Source organism: Emydura macquarii, unplaced genomic scaffold (genome assembly GCF_026122565.2).
Source record: "Emydura macquarii macquarii isolate MOO-44397 ecotype Brisbane River unplaced genomic scaffold, CSIRO-AGI_Emac_v2 contig_3603, whole genome shotgun sequence".
Taxonomy (NCBI): Eukaryota; Metazoa; Chordata; order Testudines; family Chelidae; genus Emydura; species Emydura macquarii.
In genome coordinates, this window is record NW_027133740.1 from 6,913,743 (window position 1) to 6,937,439 (window position 23,697).

At 38.0% G+C, this 23,697-nt stretch overlaps 1 protein-coding gene across 4 annotated transcripts in view; it reads right to left on the reverse strand.

Annotated features, from left to right (window-relative positions):
• FNDC3B (fibronectin type III domain containing 3B) overlaps window positions 1-23,697 on the reverse strand; it is a 322,142-nt gene that overhangs the window by 42,313 nt on the left and 256,132 nt on the right. For all 4 annotated transcript variants that reach the window (XM_067536459.1, XM_067536462.1, XM_067536460.1 and 1 more), the window contains exons 20-23: window positions 22,635-22,748; window positions 20,712-20,861; window positions 14,807-15,087; window positions 4,233-4,445 (exon numbers count right to left, since the gene is read on the reverse strand). In XM_067536459.1, the coding sequence (XP_067392560.1) occupies window positions 4,233-4,445; window positions 14,807-15,087; window positions 20,712-20,861; window positions 22,635-22,748 (758 nt within the window). The remainder of the gene's footprint in view (window positions 1-4,232; window positions 4,446-14,806; window positions 15,088-20,711; window positions 20,862-22,634; window positions 22,749-23,697) is intronic.

Genomic DNA, 23,697 nt, shown 5'->3' on the forward strand with positions numbered 1-23,697 from the left:
CAGAAGCTACAGAACCCAAACCACCACAAAAGAAAATCAACCTTCTGTTGGTGGCATCTGATTCAGATGAAGATGAACATGCATCAGTTCACACTGCTTTGGATCGTTATCGAGCAGAACCCATTATCAGCATGGAAGCATGTCCTCTGGAACAGTGGTTGAAGCATGAAGGAGCATATGAATGTTTAGCGTATCTGGCATGTAAATGCTTTGCATTGCCAGCTGCAACAGTGCCATGCGATTGCGAACACCTGTTCTCATTTTCAGGTGACATTGGAAATAAGAAGCGGGCAACATGATCTCCTGTAAATATAAACAAACTTGTTTGTCTTAACAACTGGCTGAACAAGAAGTAGGACTGAGTGAATTTGTAGGCTCTAAAGTTTTATGTTGTTTTATTTTTGAGTGCAGTTATGGAAGTGCATTTGTAAGTCGCAGTTTCACATTAAAGAGATTGAACTACAGTACTTGCATGAGATGAATTGAAAAATACTATTTATTTTTGTTTATCTTTTTTCAGTGAAAATATTTGCAATAAAAATAATACAAAGTGAGCACTATACACTTTGTATTCTGCGTTATAATTGATATCAATATATTTGAAAATGTAGAAAACACTGAAAATATTTAAATAAATGGTATTCTATTGTTGTTTAACAGTGTGATTAAATCTGCAATTAATCATGATTTTTTAAATCTTGCGATTAATCCTGACTATTTTTTGTAATCATTTAACACCCCTGAAATTAAGCATTGTAAGATAACACAACCGATATCCATTTACATATAAAGTCAAAAGAGAGATGTGAAAACAACAGGAAAATGACAGGCAGAAAAATAAGCCATATGTGGTTATCCTGACTGAGTACAGACAATGAGCTTTGGGAATATGGAATTCAGAGAGGTGTATGATAATATTTTTCACTTTTGTATACTCTGTCGTCAATGGCATCTCATAGACATGGATGAAGCTTATTTTATGGATAGTCTGGAAGAGGCCCCCCAGTTTTTGTCCCCCACAACTGGCCATTGCTTATACTGGTTTAAGTGTGGACTGCCATCTCGGATCAAGAGTGACTGCTCTTCACCCCGCAAACCTCTTTCATTTGTCACCTGAGAGCCCCTTCCCTTACCCTCCCACCCCCATGCCCTTTTAGCAATACCTCCTGCCATGAGGAGCTATACTGTAGGGGACAGAGAGGAGAATATCGGGGTGGGGGACAAAGGAGGTTTGTAGTCTGAAGGATTGGTAGCTCTGAGAGCTCTCACTGGTGCATTGCATCCATGCTGGCACACACTTGATCTGGCCTGAGGGCTTAGTCCTATAGATTTCAGGGGTGAATCAAGCTAATTGCTGCCTCCCCGACAATCAATTGAAGCACTTTTGTGCATGCACACAAGGTAATTTTCAATCAGCTGAGGGAGAACAATCAGTGTAACTTTCTCCAGTGCAGACAAAGCTTGAAATAATTCCTATAACATCTTGGAGGTCCCCATGCGAACTATAATGAAGTCAAGCTTGTGAGATCTTACAGGATGACAGCACACGGGCCAGTATTTAGGGAACCACTTGCAGTGGGAGAGGTCTGTGCAGAAGTGATGGGAGCCATTACGAAAGTCTCTCACTCTCTCTACTCCCTGAGTAATATATTTCAGTCTCACAAAAACAAGGTGGGTGAGGTAATCTTTTATTAGACCGATTTCTGTTGGTCCAATAAAATAAAATAATAAGGCAACTTATTTCTCCTGTATATAATGAGATTTAAAGCAAGTTATAGGTTTATCATCTTATTACCTTCAGAGTGAGGTGAAGGCAAAGAGAAGAAGCTTTTTTGAAGTAAGTTTCTTTATATCCCACTTCAGCACTTGTGGCTGCAGATAATGAGGGCTCCTGCCAAGTGTCCTTGTGCTGTGAAGCTGCTGTTTTGTCACTCATTATTTCAAGTGGAAATTTACATTCATTGGATGCCTTTTGTTGTTTATTTAGCACAAAGCATCAACTCTGCTGCCACAGAAAGAGCAGATTTGGGAGGTGGGTGTGACAATCAGGGTCCAGACACTCCAAAGGGAGAACAGGGGAGCTGAACCCCCCAAAATAAGCAATTGAATCAACTGGTTTTAGACAATGTTATTGTTCATAAAGATGTCAACTACAGTCTTTTATGAAAGCTTGTAATGTCCTGGATTTGATAGTTATTAGGAGATATGTATACAGGTTATGGTTATGAATGTATGCATGGATATATATTTAGAACATTGTAACTGTAACGTTAGTGCAACTACACTACAGCATCACTTCACAACAGTGTGGTGAAGCAATCAGGCAGAGAATAGACTGTACCTTACATTCCAGTTCTTTACTCCAAGCATATAACATTGTCCAGCCAGGGACAGGCAATGGAGGACCATTAAAGTTATTGGGAAAACATTGCAACAACTTGAAACTGAAAAGAAAACCCCAGTCTGGAACTACTCCCCTGCTCTGCATTACCATCCTATGAGGGAAAAAAAAGGGGGGGGGAGGGGGTGTGTGCAAACACCGTTAAAAGGGAAGGGACAGAACTGAATTCTATCTAAAAGCTGAGGACCAGGCATCTAAGTGGGGTGCTGTCCATGAGGCACTGGAACCCCTCATGGACATGCTGGAAAACTCTTGGTAACTTGTAGGTAATTGTGTTAGTAACTTGTGTTACAATGGGGAATTTAGCTAATATAGAAATATGAAGCCTGAAATTGTCTCTTTATGTTTATTGTCTGTGTAACCTGTATGTATTTAATCTTTGCATCTACGAATTTTCGAGTAAATAAACTTTTTTTTAATTTTTATCTCAAGCAGATATCTGTTGTGCAAACTGTGTGCCGTGTGTGTGCCAAAGTGAACTGATAATTGGGGGCAGGTTTCACGCCTTCAAGAGTGATGAACCAGATGGGAAAAGTCTCAGTGTCTGGTAGTTAAGAACTCAGGGACATGGATTTGGGGGAACTTGGGGCCAGAAGAGATTGTTGAGGTCACCCTGCAAGAAGTAACTAGGCTGGTGGAAGCCAGGGTGGGACCTTATGCTTGTAGGCTGGCTACTGATGTCAGAGTGCTGTACCATAATCAAGACACACAAAATTGCAAGGCAGGCCGTGGCAGAACCCCTTATTGGTCTGGGTGATCCCAAGTTGGTACAGTGGGTAGGCACTTTCATAGTCGTTTTATTACTTGGGTTTCTGGGCAAGATCGTCAGTGGGCAAAAATCAGCATAGCTCATTGAGGTTAATGGAGTGTGCCAATTTACAACAGCTAAAGATCAGGACCTCTGTGTGAAGCTGTATAAGCATTATCTGCTTGAGATGTCAATTATTTTTCTGATTAAACTAGTGGAGGGCCAGATGTAATTAATAAAACATTAGCTAGCTGTGACCAATCTGCATTCATTATATTTATTCATTAAAGAGAGCAGACTATTATAATGCATTTGTGTGTTGTCTCCCCCCCAATATCTTTCCACCACTTCAGAACCCATTTTATCCATTCCATTCATCAAGAAAAGCTGCTTGTGAAGCACATACTGATTAGGCCTGATCCTGCATTTCTTGCATACCCAAAGTTTCCAAGAGAGTTTTTTGTAAGCAATCAATACTGAATGAGGCCCATGAATTCTTATTTTCAATCACTGTGCAGTTACCAAGCTGACACAGTAGTTATATTATTTTTCTAGTGCCCAAAAATATTCTCAGTGCCTCACAGAAACAATTACAGACTAAGGCACTCCCCAAGTTGTCATTCACATATTTGTTATCCTTGTGACTTGTTTCTTAATTGCCATTTCAGGATCATGCAAATGCTACTTTGGGGGCAATATCACATTACTGTCTGCATTGTATGATATATCCCCAGGGAACAAATTAGCCAGGATTGTGAAACTCTCAGACTGGTTTTGAAAGGGAGAAAAAAAAAAATCAGGATATTTGCTAATCATGGACTGTAAAATACTTTAAGAGTTCAACTGTTCTATAACAACAACAGTGTAACAGGTGAGGCATCGTAGATTAGTTTACAAGTTAAACTACATGTACAGAACTTACATTATTGAAGCCACATTCAAACAACAATTTTCACCTGCCTGTACGTATAAGATAATAAGGAAAACAGAACATTTTCCTTACCGTGATTCATTCACATAAATATCTTATGATGATTCATTCGTTTCTCATGAACATTAAGAACAGAAATATGCACCTCTTACCTTTTGTTTCTGTCCTCTATCTGCAAGATATACACCATGTCATCGACAGCATGCAGTTTGGAGCCACTGTCTCCCCATTTCAACTTCAGGCTCTGAGGGCCTGCCGCAGCACACTCTAACCGAGGAGGTAAGGGTGGTAAGGGCCTGGTTTTTGCCTTAATGAAATGGCTAAATGGTCCAGCTCCAATTTCATTGACAGCCTGGATTCTGATCCTAAAATAAACAAAAATAAAGCAGGTTTTTAGCAATGTGCTTTCATAAGGCACTTTATCTAAAAAAGCCCCAAAGAACAAAAGCTGTTCTTGGCCTTTTGAGTGAAACCTGAGATAGCACCAATTCTGTAGCTCATATGTCCACTCCCATTGGTCTACATCTTGCCTTGGCAAAGTGAAGGGCTCTTTACACTACCAACTCTTTCCTGCTCTATTGTGATCTTCTTTACATCACAGCAGCAGCAGTGAGGACAATGACCAATGAAAAGGAATGCCAAGCTGGATAATATATCACATATAATTTCAGGGCCACACTGCAATACCCTTACTTACATTGAATAGTACCTACCCCAACCAGCTATCAAACTGTAGTCAATGGGACTGCATGAATAGGAAGATACTACTCACTGTGAACAAGGGTATCCCAATCTAGTTATGCACTCTTTTTTGTTACCGATTTAGAGCCATCCTTACTTGTGGTGAGTAGTTCGTCAACTCGACAAATAGTAGCATTTCTTTAGTGTGGCAAAGACAGAGACTATGTGGCAGAATCTGGTCCACAGTGATTGTGAAGCATGCAATATTGACAGCTGTTGAGACCGAAGTCCTCTTTTTAGTCACAAACACGAACAGCATGGAGAATTGTTGGGCACGCACTGCAAAACTATCATCAGACGGTAACGCCATTTGGTCAATACAGACCTTGGCTAGATTTGAACCACCAGCCAAGTGGTGAATGGCTGCATATTCTGTTCCCAAGACACTGCAGTATTCCAATGGATATAGCTCGTCTCACAAAGGGAGTTTTGAAAACTGGTATGATCATATCAGAGACCCCAGGATCTAGCTGTTTCTCATATTCTGAAAACTACTAAGAATAAGATTTTTAAAACAAAGTGTCATGAAAAATGTTAGTATGTACACAGATTATGGTCTTAACCTTCCAATGTCACATGCCCCCTTTTTATTTTGTATACTTAAATATTCACTATTAAAGATTTATTTAGGAGCTCAGTCAAGAACCTGGCTCACGGCCTCATTTATCACTGAAAAAAAGTTTACTGAGCCACCCAAAACAAAGTAAGTGACAGTTGGGAGTAAGAGGAAGCCAAATCAGCTATACTGTCATAAGGGTTTTCTTCTGGGAACATTTTAAGTGATTGAGTTAGATTTCTGAACCCTATTGTTTCATTAGAGTAATGGCTTCTATTACCATTTCAATCATTTCTTCTCTGTGCCTAGGTTTAATCACTTGTACAATGGGGATAAGATTATCTCATTAGACAGCAAGATGTGAAAATTAATGTTTGGAAAGAGCTTGGAGATCCTTGAATTTAAGGCACTATATAAGTGGTAATACTGGCACAGACAAGCCAGATGTCTGCTTCAAAAATCTGTTAAAATCAAAGCAGAAAAGAGACAAACCTATTGGACAAACAAAATAATTAAGTTTTTACAAAGACCCTCCCAGTTTAGATAGCTGGACAGATGCCACCTGCTTTGGAAACACTATGCACAGCAATCTAATTTTCTCATGGGAAAAGATTCTCGACAAGAGCTGTTGCTTCTTCTGAAAACTACAAGCCACCAAGAAGGCAGTAACCACCAGAAGAAAAACAGTCAGTCACAACATTGCATCTGTCTACTATAGAAGCATTGCATTGCATTGCATTGCATTGCATCTGTCTACTATAGAAGCAGCGGCCTCCAGCATGTAAATTGTGCCCAGTTACGTCTGTGTGTGATCTGTAGCCAGATGGGCCAGAGTGCACTGGCTTTCATATGGGTGCATATGAGGAAGTGAGACTCAAGAAGCCTCTCTCTCTCTGTGGTACTATTATTTATTTATATTAAGGTAGGGCCTAGAGGCTAGGGCCACATTGCGGTAGGCACTGTACAAGCATATAACTAGAGCTAAACAAATAACTCATTTTTTGGTTTGGTGGCCGAACTGAAAAATCCAAAACCAATTTGATTAGTTTTGAACTGAAAAAGAACTTCTTTGATTTTTCCTTGGCAAAACAACAGACAGAAAAACATTTATTCAGGTCAAACAAAATGGTTAGAATGCTGACATTTTGATATTAACATTTCATTTAGAAATGGTTCATTAAAAAAATGTGAAAACAAAATGTTTTAACATTTCTACTTTTTTTTTCCTGCTGAAATTATTTGCAAAATTTTATCCAAATTTTGGAGCCCTGAAAACTGCATTTTTCAGTAAAATTTTAATTTGCTGAATTTTTTTTTGCCAAGCTCTACATATAATAAAGCTGTCCCAAACACCTTTCACTATAAGTGTAAGACTACAGGCATCATATGCATAAGCCAGATGGGGAGAACAAGGAAACAGTGAAACAATCATTCTAAATATCTTTACATACAATTTATTTTTATTTAAGGCTTTACATTGAAATATTTGTGTTAAAAACCATTCATAAAGTCACTCTTACCCCCTTCAACAGTGATTTCTAAGGTAAATTTAAAAATGCTGAAACAATGGAGGTTTTTTTAGTGCTAGTTTCAAATGAACCAACCATAATTTTAAAACAAAAGATTTGGAAAATGTAAATTGTAAATTTGGGTGGTGTTACCTAATGTTTCTAGTCTTGGCATCAGACCACTCTATCACTTGTATCCATTTTTGTATTTTCCCCTGGCTCTTTTAAACATTAGATTCAGAAAACATCATTTTTCAGACTAGGCAAATGTAGAAACCCTGATAGGACCGTCAACAGCCAATCATATTTTAAAATATTCTTGACCCAGGAAAAGAAACACTCTGAAAAGGATGCTATTTTCACTTTGGTAATAGAATAATTTGTATAGTGTTCCATTTCCAAGCTGAAAATCAGTTCTGAATTATTCTTAAGCAGCCTGACATGCAAAGAGTTTGATATGCAAGTTCCCATAAAATTAGCTCAATTGGTGGCCCCCCAAATACCCATTCTTGTGAAAAGCAATGTCTAATAGTGAGGATAGCAAACATAATAAACTCTTCCATTTCTGGAAGAGAGAAAGACCAGAGTGAAAAACAGGATGACTAATACTACTATACTAAATAGGATGACTAACACTATAGCCTAGATTAAGCTGAAGTAAATATTTCATTATAGAATGAGGTGTTATTTCTAGTTTGACTGTGACTAACCTGATCCTTCAGTCCTTAAGAAGGCAAAAGTGCATGACTAGGCTCAAAAATATACTTTATCTAAGGTATTAATATGACTCCCATTACCTTAGGATCTAAGCACAATACCATCTTTAATGTATTTATCCTTCAGAACATTCCTATGAGGCACGGTTATTCCCATTTTACAGCTGGGAAACTGAGGCACAGAATGATTAAGTGACTTTGCCAAGGTGACACAGGAAAGTCTGTAATGGAGGTGGACTTGAATCCTGATCTCCCAAGTCGTAAGCTAACCCTGAGCTATCCTTCCTCTCTTATTATGCTGTAGCTTACTCTCTATGGGCCTGCTTTGGAGCATTGAAATGAATGGGGAGGCTTTATATTTATTTCAGCTGCTGTAGTACGAGGTCTGCAGTCCTTCTTCCTCAGGCAAAATTCCATAGTCTTAAAAAAGGAAGTAAGAAGCATAATCTATTCAGGACTTTTCATGGGACTATCTGGTTGAATTACTACACACAAAAGTTTATAAACATTCGTGAGTTCTGGAATATAGAGTCCAATTTTGCAGATCCTTATGCTTATAAACCAAACTTTAAAAAAGTTATCCTAAAAAAAACTTAGTAAGACTGCTAAGTACCTCAGTGATGCATATGTAAACAAACACTTTTTAACAGGTCTGCCAAGTTGCTTGAGGTTGGGAGGTGCAAGGGGGTGGAATCACAACAGTACAGCATGATTAATGAGGAAAAATAGAAAGATAAGACATAGGAACGAAGTGTAACTAACAGAGAAATAAAAGATAATTTCTCCCACAAAATTCAGTAGCTAAAAATAAGTTTTTCACACTTTTCAGATGGCATACCATGGGATATTCATTCACTTACAGTCATATTAATTCATATGAAAAACAGTTAAAGGAAGATGCTTTGACAGAAATTACATCTTTATTTGATAAAAATACTGTTGCAATATGTCATCTCAATTGTTGTAGTTGTACTTCAAAAATGTACAAGAGCTGTACTGCAGTAAGTGCTCACAGGAAGTCTAGTAAAGAAACCAAACTATTGGGCTTGATGCAGAAATTATGGCTGGAATTCTATGGCTTATATTATACAAGAGGTCAGAATAGAAGATTTTAATGGTACCTTTTGGCTTTAAAATCTATGAATCTATTGTACAAGCTTTGTAAAGGTCGTTATTTAATGAAAAATGCCCATTTGTTATTGGCTATTCAACAATAAGACTTCAGTCCAAGTTCTCTTGGCAAAAGTTATAAGAAAAGAATACAGTTCATAACCCCCAATCCCGAAAAAAAATTGCTTTCTAAGAACAAGCCTGGAGGTTTTAGCTCTCTCAAAATCATATAATACTGTATCTGTGTCACAGACTAGTAATAGCTCCCATCATATTAAATGTGGGGGTCTACCAATGCAGTTCAGCTCTGGTCACCTTCTTAGAAACAACACACAGCAGGAGTGTCTAACTTTCACTTAATAAAAAGCAAAGGTCTGTTTCTGCAAACCTTTACGTGCTCAAATACTTTATACCTCCATTAAACTCAATGGGATTACTCGTGTTTAGTACAAATTACTCGTGTGAGTAAAGATATGAAGGATCAGACCTTAAATTTGAAGATGAAGGATTATTTTTCATTACTGTGAATACTTACACACACTCACAAACACACAGATGGCAGTATTGAGTAGGAGAAAGGAATGGGTGCATTCTCTGTGCACAGCACTGGAGAAACCATTACTGGAATAGAGTGTCCAGTTCTGATGTCCACACTTTAAAAAGGATGTTGAAAATAGGAAAGAGTTCAGAAGATCAAGGAGTGAAAAACCTTTTTGGTGAGAGACTTAAGAAGTTCAGTTTACTTAGCTTATCAAAGAGAAGATTAAGAGGTGACTTGATTGTGATCTATTCTATAAGTACCTACTACTGGAATATTTCAAAAATAGGGTTTTTTAATAGCACACAAACACATAAAATCTAATGACTGGAAGGGGAAGCTGGACAAATTCAAATGGAAAATAAGATGCAAATGAGGGTAATTAACTACTAATGTGCCATGGGATGTGTGTGATATATTTTCCATCATTTGAAATTTGTTAAATCATAATTGGATGTCTCTTTCTAAAAGTTGTGACCCGGCTCAATCAGAAATTACGGGCTTGATGAAGAAATTACAGGGTGAATTTCTGTAGCCTGTGTTATTTAGGAGGTCAGACTATATAATCATAATAGTCCCTGCTGGCCTGAATATCTATAAATCTAATCTAGATATCCTTAACACAAAACAGAGAACTCCAAATATGCTGCTCCTTCTTTAGACTCAGGGCCTAAGCTTGAAAGATGAGGAATATTTCCTGAGTGGTACTGCACGTTCTCAATACTTTTCAGGATCAAACTTGATTGGAAGACAACAATGTATTTAACTCTACAATCAATCCCATTTCCTTTTTTAAAATGAAAGCTTAGCTGCTGAAAAACAGCTATATTGGCAGAAAAAAATATTTTGAAAGAATCCACAATTTTTTTTTTGAGACTAAGGATTTAGGGGTTTCATTGTTAAGCCTTAACTAGGCCTCTGTTTTTGCTTATGTCTGCAATTATTTGTATTTGCTACTTATGTCACTTTGAAGTCCAAGCTCCTGATTGCACTAGTTAAATGGCCTAAACTATGAGTGCAAAAATGAACAAGGCAATTATTTGTGTCTGCAAAAATGAAGGTCAGTACATGAAATTTTGCTCTAATGCTTTAGTACTAACCAACTTAAATGACTGTTTCCATTTTTGTTACAGAAAAACAGATCCTGGGAGGTACATTTTGATATTATATGTTTTTCCTCTCTAAAGAGCACAGAAATAAGCACACAATATACAACAAAAACATCTGAAGCATTCCATTTTATGCCCTTGTTCAGTGACAATGTCAAACAGTGTCATGTTAATCTTAAACAGTCTATTAGTTTGCAGAGTAAACTTGAAATGCACATGGTAGACCATGGGCTTATCTACTAAACAAACACTATGAATCCTTCCAAGAAGTCCACAGAATTGTCTGGAACCCTGTGACAAACAATTTCCCTTAGTTGCAAAGAGCTGCACTGAAGAGGAGCACTTCATTCATAGCTAGCAAAATCCACACATGCTGGACTCAGAAGCAATTGAAGAAGACGCTAGTATTCAAAACATGGTGGGCGAGTCCTTTTGCTAGATAAGTACAAACTTTGTACTAGACAAGACTGAATTCTCCAATGTTCTATGGGGCAGGTAGGTAAACTTGTCACATGACCAAACGGACTATCAACCAAGCATATCCAAAGCACCTAAGTTTTGGAACATATTCATAGTCCTGTAAATGGCAGAATCCGTCACACATCCTCTCAGACCATCTTCATGCTGCTTACAGAGAAGTGATCTGCATATCTAAGGACTTTGTTTTATTTTGTTTTATTTAAACTATCAACTCAGTGTGCAGAGTTATTGGGAAACTACTGCTGTGCAAAACATGCATTTTCCCAATTTCAGTTGTGGTTGAGTCACAGCTAGAGGTTTGCTTTGAGATTCTTCTGGCTTCAAAGAAGCCCAAAACCTCGCAATGAAAAGCTGCTGAAACCACAGAGTTTTGACTAGTTTTGCTGATTTGCCTGAAACTCAAGAGTGACCAGGCTTGCTGAGAGGTTTGATAATCTCTGACGACCTGCTTAAATGAAACCTAATATCAGGTGACTTTCACTTGCTTTCATTGTACAAATTTCACAGAGCTTTACTATAGCCCCATATATCATAAAATAATACTTCCACTTCAGATCAGCTCAAAGGGATTTGCAAATGGTAATTAATTAAACCTAACAACCTTCTTATGATATGCCTCGGTAATATGATGATTGGTGCCCAAAAATATCACACACACACTGAATCTGTACACATAGATTCATAGATAAGTGGGGGGAGGGTAACCTCAGAGCAGGGAAGACAAAAACAATGAAGGAAGAGGTTAAAAAACCCTCTAACAATTATTTTAAAAGTTTCATTCTTCAGAGCTATTTTTATTAGCACAATACTACAAAGTATGGTCAATGCTACATGAGCTGTTTCTGCAACTTAGCTTTGTCCTTTTGCTTTCCAAGACACAGCTGAGGTGTGGTATTTTCTGAAAAGTACAAGATGCACTGCAGTGTAGTAATGCTTCCAGACTCAACACTTAGTTCTCGTTGTTCTCATCATACCATTTTTAGAAGCTTGGTCTCACAGCAGTCATTGTGACCAGTTAAATAGTTAATGTTTACGGTTTCGCTTTTTCATTCAGATCAGAGACAACCAGAATCCTAGGCTAAAATCACATAATTTAATATGGCACTTTATGAAAAGTAAAGAAACTAGAATGTAAACTAAGATTCAGTGCATAAATCATAGTATGACCTCAACATAGTACTCCTCCTCAAAGGGAGCAGGAAGAAGAGTTTCAGTGAAAAAGCAACTGTATGATTAGTGAAGAGGAATCTAAAGCTTATCTCAACTTTTAGTTCTGATCTCCAATTCCAGGTTCTGGAGATCAGGACACCTATCTACCGGCAGCAGCAGCTATAGAAGAGCAAAACATGAGCTAAATAAAGAAATAAAAATCAGAATTTAGATGCCCCATTTTCTGTGACCCAGATAATAATTTTCATGAAACAAACTGGGTGATTATATTGAGTCACTTGGCTCTGATCAAAGCCTTTTTGTTTTGTTTTAGTTGCTTCTGCATCTGATCTCACATATAATAAGGAGAAAACAACATGCCCCAGACCAACTAATGGCAGCACATAGAAAAATGAAGTAGCAGGCGACAAGACAAACAGGTTAGACAAACACCTGTTATGGATGGCCAGATAATGCTTAGTCCTGCCTTGAGTGCAGGCACTGGATGAGAAGACCTCTTGCGGTCCCTTCCAGTCCTATGATTCTATGAAGGAGAAAGAGCTAACGTTTTTTTTTCTATTGATGGCTTCTCTTTTAAAATTTCTAAAGTGAATGTAGTGCTAATGAAAAAAGTTCTGGACTGACAGCAAAGGCAACAGGCAATGGAAGCCTGCCCACACTGCCCAGTTTCTTCTAGGGACCACTGATAAGGGGAGAAGAGTAGTTCCGTCTCCATACCCAGTCAATCCTTTGCCTTATACTTGAGATTGCTAAGGGACACAGTTCTGATGAAGAATTTTGTCATGTTGACATTTGTCCACCAGGATCCGGACAGAGACTTCCAGCTCCTTTGGTATAAACTACTGAAGGGTCTTCAGACAGTAAGGACTTTTGGTCATCATCCATGTTGCCTGGATTTGAATTAGTGACCTGAAAGTGAAAGGCTCCATATCCCAATAGCAATCCTGGAGCCACCCAGTTGCAGTTTATATTCATGTTTTAGATTTCCAGAGCTTGGTAGAAGGCTAGATGCCCTGTACCATTCTTGGTGCTATTGTGCTAACATTTGAAAAAGAGCAGAGCATTCTAGCCAGGCTGCTCAATGCTTGCATGATTATTCATGACAAATACCACTGTGAGTCTGTGCTGTGTCTAATTTCTTCAACCATACAATCAGATTTCTCTGTACTATGTATCTACTCGAATAATTTATTTTTTAAAATGAGCTTCCTTGACACGATCACTTCCACGGTTTATTGTCTGCTTACCATTGTTTAAGATAAGTTAAATTCTAGCAGCAAATAGAAAGACATCATGGAAATCAGATTAGTTCAAAGTAATAATTAATACATATTTGGAGAAGCCATTTTAGAATGAAATTTAGAATCTGAGTTGTTATGAGCCTATCACTTTTAATCCCAAATTTCGTCATCTTTTTTAGTTATTTTTTTCATATTAAAGAGATGGCAAATATATCCACTCAAAAGAACATACATAAAATCATAGTTTTAACAGTATACAACTTACTCGCCATACAAGAAAATGACTATAGTTAATACCTATAAACACTTAACAGAATATTATTGATTAGAATCAGGAAAAATGACACACTGCAATGAAACATCTCATTATGCTAGTTAGAACCTTTTATCATTTCCTATTTCTGGAATGTACATTTGTCAACTGCTTTTGGGACCATCTCTTTAGAGGTCTGAGCTGTCTTCTAACTGGTCCCTCTACTCACCTCAGATTAGCCCAGTCTACCAACTTAACCTACAATGAGTCTATCAGCCCTTAAATTCCAGAGCTTGCAGTCTTCCTTTGTCTCCCTATCAGTTTCTTAGAGGAAGCCTGGCATAGGACTCTTGCCCCTCCACTATCCCAGGCCTTTCTGCTTTCCCATCTCTCTCTATTCTCCTTCCTTTATTGCTAGGCTTGTTCTCCTTGCTGGTCCCAGCAGTGGGTGGATGCCTCTATGACTGGCTGATGTGCTGGGGGCTGGTGAGCCTAGCTGCCTTTAAACCAGGAAGACTCTCCTTTCCCTCCTGCCTGCCTGCCTGCTCAACATGGCGTCTGTAAACCCCATTACAACATTATTATGAATTTGCATTTTCTCTCTCTTGGTATTTGCTTCATAGATTAACTAATACTGTTTCAAAACACATAAAGCAAAAACAAGGACAAAGCACATAGAGAAAACAAAGGAGATAAATGGGGGGAAAAGAATATAGAAAAGGGTGAACAAAGAAAACGGGTCTTTGAACCTGAACTACTCCAATTCACTCCATAAAGACATCATTACACTTTCTTTAGATGTTTAAGGATAAATGACTTATTTCTCTTCTTTATAGTATATCCTATAAAGATTCTCCAGATCTAATTACATTAGAACCTCAGATTAATGACCAGACCAGAATTATGAACTGACTGGTCAACTAAACACCTTATTTGGAACCAGAAATATGCAATCTGGCAGCAGCAGAGACCAAGCAAATACAGTACAGTACAGTACAGTACAGTAGAAGAGATACAGTACAAAAGAAGATTTGACAAGGTAAGGAAATTGTTTCTGTGCTTGTTTCATTTACGTTCAGATGGTTAAAAGCAGCATTTTTCTTCTGCATAGTAAAGTTTCAAAGCTGTATTAAATCAATGTTCAGCTGTAAACTTTTGAAAGAACAACTATCAAGTTTTGTTCAGAGTTACGAACAACACCATCATTCCTCAGGTGTTTGTAACTGAGGTTCTACTGTAATCTGAGTGATATCATCATGAGTTTTTATTACTGCACTAAGAAACGGCCGGATAATGACACTCACCGGTATGAGGTTTCTGGAAGCAGATCATCAATAACATAACTTGTAATGTTACTAACTGGAATGCTAATGTCGCCAAGGTCAATGTTGTAAGAAGTAATCTCAGACCCATTATTGCACGGTTCTTCCCAGTTTAATACAAGGCACACAAACGGTGATATCTGATAGGCATCCATATGTTCATCCTCCAATACAGAGAGGGTACAGACTGCACCAGGTACCGATGCTGGAGTCCGGCAGGTTACTAGATCACTATAAGGTCCAGCTCCTGCCTGGTTTATAGCCTGTGGAACGAAATAATGTTTTTAGAGGAACACATATTTCATTTCACATGGCAATCAAATAAACTTATACCAATGAACCTTGCAGTCTGGAAAAGTTAGATACCAATCACCTTAATAATTCATCATTTAATGATTCATACCCTTTATCGACCTTACTACAATTAATATCTTTCTCTATTACTCAGAGGTGTCACTCATGTAGTCTGAAGTGTCTTTAAAGAATATATATATAATTTCCCTGCATAACCATTTTAATCAAACTTAACATAACCATTTTATCAGCAGGAAACTTTATTTTATGAGAGAAAATGTCACACATTGATCACATTGTCAGTAATGACCATTCTTGTCTAACAAATAGGATACTCTCATCTTTTAGAACCATAGAAATGCAGAGATGGAAGGAACCTCAAGAGGTCATCAAATCAAGCCCTCTGTGCTAAGGCAGGGCCAAGTAAACCTAGACCATCCCTGACAGGTGTCTTTTTTCCCTGTTCTTAAAAATGACCAATGATGGGGATTCCACAACCTCCCCTGAAAGCCTATTCCAGAACTTAACTATGCTTAAAGATAGAAAGTTTTTCCTAATATCTAACTTAAATCTCTCTTGCTGTAAATTAAGCCCATTACTTCTTGTCCTATCTTCAGTGGACATGGAGAATAATTGATCACCATCCTCTTTATAATAGCCCTTAACATATTTGAAGACCGTTATCAGTTCCTTCCCCAGTCTTCTTTTCTCAGAGTTTTAAAATTTTTTTCTCAGAGACAGGTTTTCTAAACCTTTTATTATTTTTGTTGCTCTCCTCTGAACAGCTTTCCCAAAGTGTGGAGCTCAGAACTGAGCACAGTGTTCCAACTGAGGCTTCAGCAGTGCTGAGTAGACTGGGATCATTTCCTCTCATGTCTTACATATGACACATTAGTTAATACTGCCTTTTTTGTATTTTTTAGTTGTATTCAATTTGTGATCCAATCCCACCTAGTCAATTATTTTTTGTAATTATGCGTGTGATTTTTCCTTCCTAAGTGTAGTGCTTTGCATTTCTTTATTGAATTTAATCTTGTTGATTTCAGACCAATTCTCTAACTTGTCAATTTAATTTATTTTGAGTTCTAATCCTGTCCTCCAAAGTGTAGCAATCCCTCTCTGCTTGGTGTCATCTGCAAATTTTATCAGCACTCTCCACTCCATTATCCAAGTCAGTAGTGAAAATACTGAATAGTACCAGACCCAGGACTGACATGTGGGACCCCACTAGATGCATCCTCCCAGTTTAACTGTGAATTACTTTGAGCAATCTTTCAACCAGTTGTGCACCCATGTGTCAGGGTGCTGTTAGCAGCTTCAAACTGGGCTCTGTGGAACCCAGCACCCTGGTCACTTGAAACACCCAGGGCACTAATTGTAGTTAAGGTGGAAGGGAGCACTTACACCTGCTAGTAGCTTGATGAATTAATGAGTTAATTAGCTCACCAGCTGGAGAACCCAGGAAGGAAAGCAGGCAGTATAAAAGGATAACCCAAGGAGAAGCAAGGGGCTCCTCATAACTGCTGCTAGATTGTGGTATCGTACCTAGAGCTTAAAAAGGAGACAAACAATGAACACACACAGTGAAGGTACCTTGGTGGACCTGTGTGCTGCTTAATTCACCAAGAGGGTTTACCAGCCAGGGTTTTTCTGGAGAGGAAGGGGGAGACTGTTCACAACGCACCTTACAGTAGTTTCACATAGATCACATTTCCCTATTTTGCTTATGAGAATGTCATGTGGAACTGTGTCAAAAGCCTTACTAAAACCAAGATATATCATGGCTACAGTTTTCCCCTATTGACTAGGCCAGTAAATCTGTCAAAGAAGTAACTAGGTTGGTTTGGCATTATTTGTCCTTGCCAAATCCGTGCTGGCTATTCCTTATAACTCTATTATCCTTTAGGTGCTTACAGACAGGTTATTTAAAAATTTGTCCCAGTATTTTTAAGGTACTGAAGTTAAGCTGACTGGTCTATAATTCCCCAGGTCCTCTTTGTTTCCCTTTTTAAAGATAGGTATAATGTTTGCCCTACTATATTCACCTATCCCCAAGAGCTCTTGAAAATAATTGCTAATGGCTCCAAGATTGCTTCAGCTAGTTCCTGAAGTACCTCAGAATGAATTTCATTAAGCTCTGCTGACTTGAATACATCTCACTTATCTAAATATTCTTTATCCTGTGCTTTCCTTGTTTTGGTTTGCGTTCTTTCCCCTTTTTTATTAATATTGATTGTGCTGAATTGTCATGATTAACCTTTTAAAGATAAGCTCTTTGCTACCAAAATCCGCAGAACTGTAGGATAACATCTGCAGGGTCAGATGTTCTGTTTATTCAGGCAGAACTCTCCTTTACTTCAGCGGGCATTTTACCTGCTTAAGATCTGCTATAGTGGGTTCTAATTTAGAGAGTTAATTTGCAAATTTCATACTAAAAAAAAAAATTCTCATAAAAACAAAACTTTAACTTAGCATGGTGCATACTTTCTTCTGAAATCACAGATCACACATATAAACAACAAGTAACAAAGCATATACAGCTGTTTTTCCATGAGAAGATAGAGCAACTGTTATATCTAACTTCTCGGCCAAATTCAGTGACACCAGAGGAAATCTGAAGTTTCAAAATCTGGCCCAATGTTTCTACCTTTGAAGTATCATCCATTAATCACCAGTCTTTGTTATTTCAACATCTCCATTGTCTACTGTGTCACTTACACCTTTCCAAAATCTTCTAATAAAACAGATAAACACAGACTAATAAAACTGTGGTACTTCATTACTATGGTAATGAATTAGTTAGGGTTCATATGTATTATTGCTCTCTACTAATTGGAATCAGAACTGTTACAAAGTGCAAAGCATCCACACAAGGAACTTGTGGTAGCACAAGTCATGAAGTAGTTATTCTACCAGTAAGCCAAAAATCTGTGCAGAGGCGCAGTCTTTGAAGAGATGGCTTCGAGTTTTCCATCACAGCTCTCACCAAACACCTTGCTTTGTCCATGCTAGAGTGGGGCAAGCAAAGCCCACCTTCCCTAACAAAAGAGGAAGGATCTGCAGAGTTGGACTTTGCAGTGTCTTACGTGGGAGTAGCATGGGCAAAGGAGAGCAGGACCAATAGGCATGTGTTTTCTCCCCTAAGTTTTACTGTATCTGAATAATTTTGTTTGCTATGCATGAGATAAACAGTTTTTCCATTAGATGTTTTGTTCAGCTGGTGTGCTGAAGCAAGTGAGATGATAAAGTTGCATATGTTGGCCTTTAAAAGCCCTTAAAAACAAATCCTGCTTCAGGGACATCTTTTATCTAGTGAAGCGCTCCTATAGCTATTAAAGCGAGCCTCATTTTGTGGTCTGTCAATGATATTATGTGTCTCGCCTGTAAACCAATGTTTGGCAATCTGTATCTTGCTCCAAGCAATTTGTTTTAGTGGTGCTTATAACTGTTTTATTGGACAACCTCATCATCGTAATTGATGGGTTTTTAATTCTCGTTTACTTACCAGATGTTTCCTTCCCCTCCCCCTCCTGTAAATGGTACAACGTTTCCCTGGGTGGAGGGCATGAGTGGTTTCGGGAATTTGCATTAATGCTACTCAACTTTTTTTTTTTTAATTTTAAGCAAAGACAAACTGGCAACCCTCTAGTCATTTATGCCTGATTCCTTGATTCTCTCTAATATTGGATTTGTATGGATTGAGATAATGTTGAGTGTTTGTTAGAAGAAGAGTAACACGGGTTAGACAAAATTATTTGTATATTAGAGTGAAAAATTAAGTTTTCCTGTTAATGTCTCTAATAGTCACGAAGGAAAAATGATTTGTATTTTTGCCCTTTATCCTTTTATTTATTTATTTTAAAACACATTCCCAAAGCAAATCTCCATTAATTATTTAACGTTTCTCTTTTGCACATACCTCATAATTCTACTCTCTGCCCTGTTACTGTTTAACACTCTAGTGCATTCTGAAATACAATTTGTCAGACAGATGCTATGCTATACAAAGTAAGGGCCAGTTCTGCAGGATGAGGCTCTCTAGAATTCTACTGCATGGATTACTGGTGGGCTTTAATAAAATATATCTGTGTTGTTATATATTTTTCTTATCTTCTGACTATGGTTTAAACTTTGCTTGAGGTGTTAAAAGCTGTGGTAGACATTAGTGTAGTGGAACGTTTCTCTGGTGGGTAATTTAAAATAAATGTACACTCCCTATCCAAAAAATACTATACAGTTGCTGTTTCCATTTTTAACACTAATTTTTTTTTTTTTTTTAAAAGAGTTCTCCATTCACCAGGAAACTGGTTTCACAATCTTCTCCCAGCCCAATAAAGTCTAGACACCAATTTAGAAGACAGAAAACAAAAAGGTTTCTTTCTTGGGCATAAGGAATGTGCTTTCTGGCGTGCAGTTCCACTCTTCTCACATGTGCTCTTTCAAACTAATGACCATACAAGGTGTAGGTCCAGTGACAATGAAGTCAGAAGAATACAAGAGACCATGAGTGAGGATGGGCTGTGGGGCTCTCTTTGAGGCTCTCTGGCTTTGAATCAGCTGCTGAAGAACTACAAAGAATCTTACAGGACATTTGAAAGAGTTCAAAAAGAAAAGAAACACTTGACTGAAGGCTTGTGGCCTTCGATCAAAGAGATGAACCTGGGTGGTCCAAGCTAAAAGATTTTCAAGGGAAACTATTTCCTATCCTTTGCCAGCTGAGTTGGTACATGAACTCTTGGCTGGATTTACTGCTGGTGTTCTGCCTTTGCACATAAATAAACCTTGTGGAGGAGTTGCCAGAGTTGTGCAGGCTGTGCCCAGAATTTTGCCTCACTCTTCTTTACTAAATCTCTTCCATTTTTTTCAGGGGACTTGACAGGAGAAGAACCCTGCTTCATCATAGGATTTATATGTTAATTTGGTTGCTTTTTATTGAAAATAATGGGAGAAGCATAAATATCAAAGAGAAGAAGATCATTACAGAGACTCACTAGACAAGGTTCAATGATATAAATTCAAGAGATGAGGTGGTGAAGATGGTAAGTACATTATATTGCCAGCTGCTACCTCCCATGTATATAAGAATCTTATCAGCTTCTCAGATGGTTTGCTTTACTTAATAAATGAAACAGATGTTGGAGATTACTGTTTCAGCTAGGGGAATCTTCAACATCCATTTGCAAAGTAATGTTGTTTAGATACCATTTCCAAGTTTGGGCAAGTCAAAATTTGGGATTTTTTTTTGGAAAGTTTAAAACATTATCTTTCTATTTTAATGCAAGAGAGTCACTATCTGAGCTGGCTGTTTGTCAACAGTATTATTCATTAAAATTAAAGCATGTGATGAACGGGAGCAATTTTTGAAGTCTGAAAGTTCTATTAACTCCTTCTGTTCATCAGTTTGAGTTGTTTAGAATCTAAATCGTTTGATTACGCGGCAGCGCTACACAATATAGGAGAAAGCTACATTTCTTCTGACTTACGGACGTACCTCAGTTCAAAGCAGTTAATGATGACAATAAAAATCAAGTGGCAGTAAATTGTGTTTACATCTTAAATTGTGATCTATTCAAAAGATAATAAGCTTCTGTACCTGTAATCTACAGCAATAATGTGCTGCTGCTGACAATTCACTAATTTCAAAACAGGTATCTGTGCCATTATACACAAGTTCTAGAGATTCCTCATCTTCTCCCCACTCTAATCTGTATTCGGAGATGTCAGCACCAGAGGATTCAGGACTCTGCAAAACAAAGATTTGTATTTAGTAGGTCCGTTTAAAGATGGAGGCCAACCTCATCATGTTTGACTGGTTAAAGAGAAGAAAGCATAAAAATGAGTTCATAATGAGAAACCATGATCACTGCAAATGGACACACTGAATTAGTGCCCTTGGATAGGTTACCAAAACCAGGCTAGTTTAGCAGAACTGTGCCATAGCTATCTGCTTAAAAGAAACTAAGGCTGGTCAATACTGGGAACTTACATCAGCATAGGAATGTCTCTCAGGGGTATGAAAAATCTATACCCCTGAAAGACATAGCTATGCCGACCTAACCCCCAGTGTAGACAGCAGTAGGTTGATGGAAGAATTTTTCCATCAGCCTAGCTACTGCCTCTTGGGGAGATGGATTACCTACACCGATGAGAGAACATCTCCTGTCAGTGTACACAGTGTCTACACTGAAGTGCTACAGTGCTGCAGGTGTACCGTTGTAGCGTTTTAAGTGTAGACAAGTCCTAATTCACAGAAACACAGAAGTGAGGACATTTACACCGCATTCTCTGTAGGCTTTAATTTCCATTAGGACTTTCACAGTAAAAACTTCAAACCACTCTGCTGACTTGGTAGCAGCACAGCCTTGAACCATACAGAAAAGTTTGCTTCTAATCCAGGATTAGTGGCCTCATCACAACTGTGTGAGAGTCATGGCTAAATGAAGTACTCAAGTCATTAAGAAATGAACAATTATATTTCTCAGAAAGTCATACCAACCAGAAACTACCGTCTCTGGTGTGGAAAGAGGCTTACTGCACTAGGTGCCCAGTGAAAGCCAGCCATCAGCCTGATGGGAAAGGTACAGCACAGTAGAGTCAGAGAAGCTAACACAGCTAAGGATGAAGGTGAAGTTTAAGCAGTGTGACCCTTGATATGGCACACACTTCAGTATTACAATATTATAAAAGAAGTTTTGCCTTTCATGCCTCCAAGTGAGCAGCAGGCTCTCTTCTCTCATAGTGTCAACCTGGGGACCTTCAGGACAACCTGACTACACATTAAAATCTATATATGCCCAAAAGAATCCCCAGATCCTGGAGGGAAGTATGAAATAAAGCATGTAACTCACAGAGAAAGTCTGTGGCAGAGTTGGGAACTGAACTCAGACCTCCTGAGTCCCAGATCAGTATCTTATTCACAAGATTCTTGTCCTAATCGTTTAACATGATTTTGCTATGAAACCAGGTGACACCTGAGTGTTTTGAGAAAATCTCTTTGACACAGAAAATCTCCCAAAAAAAAAAAAAAAAAAAAAAAAAAAAAAAAAAAAGGGGGGGGGGGCAGGGCAACCCATAAACTAAAGTAAATGTTTGCAGCAGCTTCCATGATAAACTAAAACAATGAGATTTGCACAGAGTTTGTTTGATATCAAAGACTCTAGCCTCACATAAAAATGTAGCTGAATAGTTGGCTTCATAATTCCAGCTCAGAAGCCAGCCAACGTATTGGATTCAACATGCTAAAATCCTGGAGAGATCATTCTTTATAGACCTATGACCTATAATGAGATGAAGTGGTGGGAAATCGCCTTGTTTCCATTCACAGGCCACTAATAAACCCGGGTGACTTAAGATCAACTCTAAAAAGAAAAGCAGGAAAGATTATTTTCTGTACATAAGAGGTTTTTTTTGAGTGGGCTGAGATTGTGACCTGCTCTTGAATTAGCTTTCAAGTACTGATGATCACAATAGTTTGGATAAGCAAGATAGAAATCAAAAAGCACAAAGAGTGTCTTACCTCCCAGCTTACAAGTACACTTGTGTCAGACACAAAGGAAAGGAAAGGTGCTTGGCACTGGCCGGGTGGTCCTGCTGCTGTGGTGATTTCTGTGTCTTCAGAATATGGCCCGTACTAAGGAAGGATGGGGAAAAATATATTACACACTCATACACTTTAAAGGGTTTTCGTAAGCTGTACACAGAAATATTCTTAATGTAACAAACTTGCTTGAAGACCGATGAAGCCTCTAATGTACCCCTTACCAAAGTACAGCATTAGCTCGGCATGCTTCATTTCACCTCACGGGTATGTTAGAAATCTTAGCAGCCTTGCTTAATGAGAATACATGGTTTGCCTAAAACACCGGCAATCCAAAGCCACTTTATAGGAAATGGCTTTTTTCTTAGCTTTTATACGTCAGTCAGAACGGTTAGCAAATCAGACTTTGATACATATTAATTTTTAATTACAATTAAAACAATTAATTTTTAATACGTAAGAAAGAAATGGATATCTTATCAATTTGCAGGTACTGTTTATTTTTCTAATACCTAAACTAATTTTGATGTAGTTTTCCCCCCATGATCTGCATTATTTAAAAGCTTTACATTATTAAGAGCTGAGTAATTGTCAGCAGGGATCCTGCTGTTGAAGCATACAAATCTTTAGAAATCTAATAAATTTCCTGGGAGCAGTCTGATAGCAGACTAAGCAATGGATCAGACTGGTCCCACTGAGCATACATTTTCAAAACGCTGGGAATGATGCTCACACAAAGGAAGACAGGGCCCAATCCAACACCCACTGAGCTTTACTGGTATTCTTTGGTTGATTTCAATGGACATGGGATCAGCCTTTTAATTCCTAATAGGATTAGGTAAGTAGGTCTTATGAGGAGTTTGAAAAAAATGTATGTACCCTATGTTAAATTAAAATACATTAAAAACTATTCGTGAACAAAAATGTTTTTCCTAAAATGTCCAAAGACCTACTTGAAATGACTAAAGTATAATTTGCCTCTATAAAGGCAAAGATTTTGTTGTTGTTAAAGATGTGTGGGCCAATATATCTCCTTCAGTAT